Here is a 9,022-nt window from a genome sequence, read left to right as displayed (position 1 = left end):
GAAATATACAGACCCTCTAGCTCTTTGAGAAAAATAGGGTTGACACATGTACAGATGATTACATTTCCCCGCAAGTGATATTGCCCTGATATTGGTTTCAACTCATCAGGTCCAACCTTGGGATATTTTACAGAACATGGAATTATGCACATTATCAGTAAACCTTTGTTAACAAATACATGTAATTTAAGCCAATATGATAAAAATAAGATATGTTTATGGGGTTATTTCTTTCCCCTCTTCATTATTTTCGGTGTCACTATTTTTTTTAGATAATAAACGGATGGGCAACAGAGGAACGCAATATTCTCCTCCATCTTTTTATTTTCAAAATACGTGACATGTATACAAGTTTACTTATAGTGGTGTTTTCCCCTGAATGTCAACAAAACCGAAAAAAAAACTGTGACTGTGAGAAGGTGTCGCAATTTTCCTGCTGTCTACACCAAACCTGGCTGTACAGCAGATAGCGTATAACAATCTAAGTATTCAAATTAACTTGATTTGAAATATGTGATACCTAAACCAATAAAATATACTAGTAATACTGTTAGGTATGGGAGAATAGGGAGAAGTTCCTTTTTTTACCACTCGACAAAACAAGTTTGCACAATTGCAATTAAATCGGCGTGCTGGCGGAAATCACATTACACGAAAGACAACAGTGGTACTTGAAAGTTTATTTATTTGAAAATATATTTACAAAAGTCTATTATACTGCATTGACTAATAAACCCGTATGAGTTGACGTGTCACGTGACAGAAGTGGTGCCATTTCGCGCCGTACAATATAGTAACGTCTGGCTGGTCATTGGATAATTACCGATGACTACGATTGCCTACTTTTATTCACAATCTATGTGAAGGGTGCAATGACCTAATTGAGGCGCTTGAAATGCAACAACCAGCTCACACCAACTTCTCATTTGAATTGTATTCGAACATTAATCGGCATTGTGTTGTTGTTCTACACGAATGTGTAGCAATAAAGTCACGCACAGAAATGTACCTAAACCACAGTCCTATCACCTAAACCTATGTTAGCGGGACTTGTAAAGCGATTCAATGCAATAACATGTGCTTGTACCTTTAAAATATAATTAAAAGGAAAACTGAAAATTATATCGCATTTAGGGTTTCAATAACAAAATATATTTTTTTTTAATTATAATAATTGTAAGTTCAAAAATACACACCCAAGCTGAAACTATTGGGGCTGCGATTATTGACGCGTGCGCACTGCAGACGATGTCACATTCCTGGCAGTATGCACGTATATACAATGTACGAGTGTTCGCCAAGCAAAATTCAATTTGAGTTACAGACTGGTTATAGTAGTACACGGGTTTGGAAATTCTAAATATAAAACTTATGTATATGAAAACTTATATGTATATATGTAGTATGTGTAGATAAATATAATGGGAACAATAATAACGAAATGTATAAATAAACAACACAGCGAAAACCCAGATATGTATACATGTCAGTATACCCATCCCATATGTAAATACGTTATTTATAATAACTGAAATGGTAAAATTATTCATTATGTAAAAAAATCGACGACATCGTATAATAGAAATTACTATTAAAATGCGTGTAATCGGAAGCACACAAATTGATATATATGTAATAGATAAACCAAGTTTGACAGTTAATTCAGAAAAGTAAAAGAACATTTTCATTTTTAATTAGTGCATTTGTTTTTTGACCGCAGGATGTTGACCAAATCTTCGCTTGACTTTATTGGCGTTATAATAAAAATGTATATACAGTTTCAGCAAACAATACGAATGTCCAAACTAATGCAATGATTCCGAAGACCACTTCTAGGAATGGGCGAATATGCATCGCACCAGGGGGTAATAACAAGAATGCACAAACTAATGCAATGATTCCGAAGACCACTTCTAGGAATGGTCGAATATGCATCGCACCAGGGGGTAATAACAAGAATGTCCAAACTAATGCAATGATTCCGAAGACCACTTCTAGGAATGGGCGAATATGCATCGCACCAGGGGGTAATAACAAGAATGCACAAACTAATGCAATGATTCCGAAGACCACTTCTAGGAATGGGCGAATATGCATCGCACCAGGGGGTAATAACAAGAATGCACAAACTAATGCAATGATTCCGAAGACCACTTCTAGGAATGGGCGAATATGCATCGCACCAGCGGGTAATAACAAGAATGTCCAAACTAATGCAATGATTCCGAAGACCACTTCTAGGAATGGGCGAATATGCATCGCACCAGGGGGTAATAACAAGAATGCACAAACTAATGCAATGATTCCGAAGACCACTTCTAGGAATGGGCGAATATGCATCGCACCAGGGGGTAATAACAAGAATGTCCAAACTCAAATACAGGATTATATTATTTGAAAGGCACGATTCTGCCCTGGTACTTCCTTCTATTGGCACACATTTGTACAATTCATCCTTATAAACACCGATAGATAACCATAATAACAAGAAACCATGATAGTTTAAAGTTTCAAGTTACCTGTGTCATATTTCCTACTTGTCAATAGCACAAATTAACTACTACCAAAGTCAATAAATACAACCACAATATTTCTCTCATAACCCGGCTTGTCGTTAGTACCCGTATGTACTAACACTTTGGTTCGTAAACCTTTAGTGGAACACTGCGTATATGATATCTATACAGAAGACACGATACATCAGTGTACCAGCATGTAGCAGGCAAGTGTAGTTAGCGTTTTAGTACGTTAGCTGTATATCCGATGCGAAACATACTTATTATATTTCTGCACCGTGCCGGAGGACAGATTCCTACTGAAACTCAACTTAACACAACATTTCAAAAAGTCGGATAATTCTTGCCAAAGCTTTGTCATTCTGTTCACAATCATAAAGTCCATCTTTCTCGAAAAATAACATATCGACAACAAGACAGATGTTTTCTCTCTTGCCGATAATGTCTTCGCTTTGTGGATCCACCCTATTGGGTTTGTAAGGGACGTGGTGCATCACTATAAGCACCACCTCTGCTTCTTCTGAAAGACAAAATAAATGTTGCTGTTACTGATATATTCAGATTTGACAGTGTTTTGTAACATATTTAATCGACAATTTTAATGCGTGGATTGTCGGAAAATATTCGGGCTGCGGTAATTTGAAAATGGCACAGAATCTTTGTGAACCGACTGACGTCTAAACATGATATCAAAAATAAAGTTGCAAACATTTTCGCATAATAGTCTCAAAAGTTCAATAAGACTCCAGGAATGATCTCAGAGTGCAACTTTAAACCCAATGTCATGTACTGTATTTAAAGAGTCTTGTCATGTAGTCAGTCCGCACCTTCTTCGAGGCTCCGAACATAATGAACAGTATTTATGCTATACCATTTATACAAAAGGTACATAAGCGATATTCAGATTTAGCAAAAAGCTAACCTCTCAACATAAGGAATGAATTATTAAAAGTGTGTTGCGCTTCGTATTTTTTAAAGTAATACCAAGTCAACATGGGGTTACAAAATGAACACACACGGGGTTACATTTTTGGTGTTCAAGCGAATAAAAATCGTTTTATTGCTATTATTATTATTATTATTATTATTATTATTATAAATATACGACATTTTATATATCACTACATGTTTACTCATTTGGTACTACAAGAGTAAGTTTGGCTCAGGTTTCATAAACAAGGAAATATTGGAAAAAATAAAAAAATAAAATTAATATAAATATTGGAACGAAATCCACTACAGAACAACTTATTCTGTTGATTGGACACACATGTCCCTTATGAGAAAATTGGTACACAAATAATATATTATTATATATATATTATAGTTCTAAACCAAATATATTTTTCTAGGATTTGCAGTCACAGCGCATTTTATGCAGTGCTTTGTACCATTCTTAATAGCAATGTGTTAGTATTTGTACTTACTACTAATCCCCTGAAGTGCATTCTCGACATCGGAGCCAACCCTTGAAGCATTGAGACAGAATACGAGACACAGCCGTCCAATTGTCGAAGTCTTTGTCCAGTCATCTAAGTTCAGATCAATATGTCTCGATCGTAGATTAAACCTTAGCCGTTCTATAAGTATTTCGTCGCAATGGTGAAACACGCCACATGCTTTGTAAATGCATGCAACTGAAAGACAAAAAGTATTCTGATATTGTTGCATTCCCTTCTATGGATAACACTTTCAAACGTCCCACAAGGTCTCACGTCACTATACCTATTCATTTCATATTGTGCTATATTGTTGTTTTAGTAAACAATAGTTAGCCGTCGGCTTTTGGTCAATTTCTTTTCAAATATGAAAAAAATTAAGCGGTTTTATTTCAGTGAAAAGTTCATAAGTTGTCTTGGATTCTAGAATGATTAAACTATTTAAAAGAATTACACATTATTTAATGAGTATTCCTTTTGTCAATTAATTTCTTTGAATATTGCTGTTTATGTGCATAACTATCGAAAGCTACGAAGTAACACTAGCAATCATTTCTCAAGGTCACCTATACAAAACAGCACATTTTTACCGAAGACATAGTGCACTGAAATGAATACTCGAATCTACTTGATATAATTCACTCGCTTGCAGGCAAATACTGAATGTATTGTAGTGTTGACTTTACATACATGTATACACACAATAGGTGTCAAAGAGTTCATTTCTCGAAGGTCACTGGTGGGCGGTGAACGGCAAATATTGAGAATACCTACCAGTTTGGAGTGAAGAAGCCCGCCCTCTGCTACCACTAGCGTACATTCCTGGTGATGGGAACTGTCCTTCAGATGCAGGATAGCCAGAATCCCTATCATCTTCATCGTCATCCAGAACTTCAATTTCGTCATTACATGTACTAACTGCCGGTGATGAATAAGATGATGCTCTAGAATGATTCCCTTTGTTTGACAGTGAAGTATTATGATGACCATTCATTTGAGAAAGTCCATTATGTGCGCCATTGCTCTGTGAAGCATTTTCTTTCATCTGTCGGATTTGGTGGTCCAGTGCTATCTGCAACTGCTCCTTGGCATATTTTATTTGATCATTTATGATTTTCAATCTCGAATTCTCTGCTTTTAAGTTCCTTATTTCTTTAGAAAGGGAATCAACCACAGTACTTGTAGATTCATCAACATTGACGCCGTTTTGTTTAGGGTTGTCCTTTTTAAGAAGTTCTACTAAGTTTCTATTGTCTTTTAATTCTTTTATTTCTTTCTTCAGTTCTAAGTTTTCTTTTTCAAGAACTTCTGCGTAAGATTTCTTGGACTTTAACTGCTTGTTTTCTGTGAGTAGCTTGGATATAAGAGTCTTCTGTAAGGAAATCACCTCTCGTCCATTTGGATTATCGACTTCCTCAAATCTCTGTAAGAATTAAAAATATCATTGATTAAATATTCCAGCAATTATGAGATAATGTAATGAAATGAATTGTAAAACTGTTTTCAGCTAAATATCTTAGGACACCACGTTCGGCATAATTGTCACCATACAGTATTGTCGAAGACACAATACTTTATTATTAGCACAATTATCAAATGACACATAATCATTTAGTACCTCTCCGAATTGGATGAAAACACACCAGCTAACTGTTCATGGAAAAACCATGCGATTCAGCATTTATGTCTCAAACTAAATCTATAAAACGGCACATAAACAATACAATAACTTGCCCGTGTGTTTAAAATTTCCATTTCGCATAGAATAGGTGTTAATTAGTCACAAACTAGGCGCCAACGCATGTACTTTTCTAGTTTCACACCAAATTACACATCCACATAAATCGGATTAGTCATCCAACAAAATATGCATTGAATGAGTAGAAACAGCTGCTTCCAATAAAATCGAAGGTGATAAATACTACAGTAATACTGTCTCCATCATATGCGACATGTGCTATAATACAGATTATAACCGCCATGTATATGACTTACTAGATGAAACGACCTGGTTGATTTAAAAACGATAGAATCTGCTTATACCAACGCTGGGTTCAGAACTTATTGGGGTGTTTAAGACTTATTGGATACATTATTGGCACGTGATATCATCCCATTTTATATTGTATCCATCTGTGCGTGGGTGATAATCAAGGTCAAGAACTGTATAAACCATGTAGGACAAATGAAGAAGGAGAGTAAAGCCGTTAAAGTATGTCAAGTATATGAATACACTGACGTTCTCATGACGGTTATTTGACTATTAAGTCTTTCCATCTTGGGTGTGCACAGGAATGCTGTGCCTCAATCAGCAAAGTTTTCCAACGAAATTTTACATATGCACTTTACTATTAGGTAATCACAGTTATAGTCTTGTGCTTAAATTAATATACTAGTTTTGAATATAGTCTTGTGCTTAAATTAATATACTAGTTTTGAATATAGTCTTGTGCTTAAATTAATATACTAGTTTTGAATATAGTCTTGTGCTTAAATTAATATACTAGTTTTGAATGGCCATAACATGAAATTCAATACACGACGTATGTTTGCCCCGCACTTCGCCCACACACACCTTTTGAAGTGTCACATATATTATGGGATATTATGCCAACGCCTTGTTACGGTAATGGAATCTCCAACAGGTACATTCTCAATGTTGAATAATCTTTCAGCTATTTAGAAGGAGTTCTATCCAGTGTTAAAACGCCAAAAATTATATAATCTAATACCTGAAAAGCAGACAGCACTGTACAATCCCTGTACGACTAAGCGTATGCCAAAATTTGGATTTGTTTCCGGCGGTTGGCACATTTGATCTTAGAATAGTTTCGCTATTTGGTGTGTAACCGGGGTACACATACAGTAAACGTGTAAGATGGCTGGATATATATAATTACATTTACTCCTTAACTATACTGATAAAACGCGACAATAGGTGGCTATTTCCATATTGTGTCGAATAATGATGATTATTGAATAGCCAATTAAAGTTATATAGTTAGAAATGTTATTAAATTGGATGGCTACGTATACGAAGTACGAATCATTTATCACCATATCCACCGGTGCCTGTGTGAGCACCTTGTTTTCCATTTTTCAGAGTTAATGAAGCGTAGGTTTCTTTGGAGACAGGTCTACATTGTCCGGATTTACAGGTCACGATTTACATGAAGTATTTTTTGTAAGCAGGATTTTACTCTCAGGGGTTCTGTTTTTTAGAGACTCGATGCAATTTGCGACCAACTGATTGGTAGTAACTGTCTCCTCACAAGAATGTGTTTGAATATATGTTCAAAACAAGCACTCTTCTTGTAAAATAGCATGCACTTAACAAAGACGAGTACTATGCTGCAATACATGTACATGTAGAGAAGCAGATTTTAAATGGATCGAGGTCATGCACATAAAATAATTTAAAATTATTTTCTCGTAAACCAACATTGTAACAAACAAGCCAATACAATGTTCTTGTATCAGATCTGTTATCCGTCACGCGTGAGACAAGTTGACATCATTAGACAATTTTACTAAATACCAATAATATAAAGGTGATAAAGGTTATAAAGGTGAATATTTGCACGTAAACTTTCACCTGTACCATGATTTGCCATTAGTTTAAGTTATTATTTTAAACAACATCTAGGATATAGTCTGAGGTGGTGAGGCGAGGAGTGGTGTTAATTAACTAGAATGCCAGACACTTGAACTGTGTAGAAAACAGACGATCCACGAGACGAAATTCGCCAAATACACACTTATTCTACTATAAAATGAACTTCAAGTTCAATAGGTCATTTGGGTACTGTCTACGACTGTGCACTGCAAGGGGTTGTTGTCTCTTTCTATAATTACTAGAATCAAGGACTCTGACATGTAACGAGTTGTCACAGTCGCAGTCAACAGGTGGTCTTTAAACTGAACTTGACATTATAGGAGAGACATAGTTAACCTAGTATATGGAACAATGTAGTTTTTTGGGGGTGTTAGGCTACCCAAAGTCTGTTTTTACGAGTTTGTTAACGTACACATAAGACAATGCACCCCTGTCTTCGATGTACCACTGAGGTTATTATGTAACGTGTGAAGATATTTACATTCGTCGTTTAGGGCGTGACATAAATTCAAGGGTCCACATTGACTCGCATGGCAACTCGTTATTAACAGCCTAGCGTGCAAACAGTACAACCTACTGGTTGTGAATTAGGTCATCAATATTTAATATGGTATAATAAGTTATGACGTCCCATTATAGTTTGCCTAAAATATGTGATCAAATTACCGAAATACTCACATCTAAACGTTCTAACAGAGTCGGTATGTCTCTCGAGTCGCCCAACATCTTGTCCTTCGGGGCTTCATCGGGTGGCTCCGAATAAGTTGGCTCGCTCCGAAAATTGTATTTTTTCTTCGACCTTGAAAGTCCCAACCAGCTACTTCTTTTAACGTCCTGACTGGTGTTGGTCGCCATTTTACGTGTCACCCCTTCGTTCCTCATAGCTGTAGGCGAATGCCTCGCCTCCTGTGATTCGCCTTTAGAATCCGATGACATTATAATCGCATAGTCTATCTACCTGAGCGGCGAATTGTTTTTCTGTGAATATGTGAAGATACAGAGAATCCTGGTAGCGCAGTAGACGTAACGCCTGGTGTAGAAATACTAAACTAAAGCATATAATATGTAAGCATAAACAACGCTTACTATGGCTGCTACGTGAGTTTGTGAATAATGAATTGTGTATGTGTAATGAAATGCGCATAGTCCGCATAACACAATTTACATGAAAACAGACTCACACCCTCTGTTGTGGCTGTCGTATTCTGTAACTGGCCTCCCACTCACACAACTGGTAATTTAGATCAATTTTAACTGCAAATTCAACGTTTATATAAAATGCGATTGTCCACCAACACGAAATATCAATATCGTTTTCACAGTTTAATTAATACTAATTTCTTTAATCGGTGAACAATAAAAACGTACATTTACACGTTAAATACAACGGGGTCGCGGCCATTCTCTGACCACCTTTGCATATTATTACCTTTCACTGTACGATCAATATA

General features: G+C 36.0%; 1 protein-coding gene across 1 annotated transcript; it reads right to left on the bottom strand.

Moving 5' to 3' along the window:
- Window positions 1–668: 668 nt before the first annotated feature.
- Window positions 669–8,719, bottom strand: LOC100377625 (uncharacterized). Its single transcript, XM_002735430.4, has 4 exons — window positions 8,250–8,719; window positions 4,730–5,378; window positions 3,944–4,153; window positions 669–3,036 (listed from the first exon to the last, which is right to left on the bottom strand). Exons 1-4 carry the CDS (start codon window positions 8,505–8,507, stop codon window positions 2,828–2,830), a joined length of 1,326 nt encoding a protein of 441 aa, XP_002735476.1. The 5' UTR covers window positions 8,508–8,719; the 3' UTR covers window positions 669–2,827.
- Window positions 8,720–9,022: the final 303 nt, after the last annotated feature.

This window comes from Saccoglossus kowalevskii, chromosome 2, assembly GCF_978046115.1.
Source record: "Saccoglossus kowalevskii chromosome 2, keSacKowa6.1, whole genome shotgun sequence".
NCBI lineage: Eukaryota > Metazoa > Hemichordata > Enteropneusta > Harrimaniidae > Saccoglossus > Saccoglossus kowalevskii.
This window is presented reverse-complemented; position numbering and strand designations above follow the sequence as displayed.

What these genes read in the sequence shown, in the direction of transcription:
- LOC100377625 (XM_002735430.4), bottom strand. Translation starts at nt 8,507, where the DNA reads ATGTCATCGGATTCTAAAGGCGAATCACAGGAGGCGAGGCATTCGCCT. An exon ending in GGCTTCTTCACTCCAAACTG is followed by an intron (nt 4,154 to 4,729) that starts GTAGGTATTCTC and finishes TTTGTCTTTCAG; the next exon opens with TTGCATGCATTTACAAAGCA. An exon ending in TGCACTTCAGGGGATTAGTA is followed by an intron (nt 3,037 to 3,943) that starts GTAAGTACAAAT and finishes TTTGTCTTTCAG; the next exon opens with AAGAAGCAGAGGTGGTGCTT.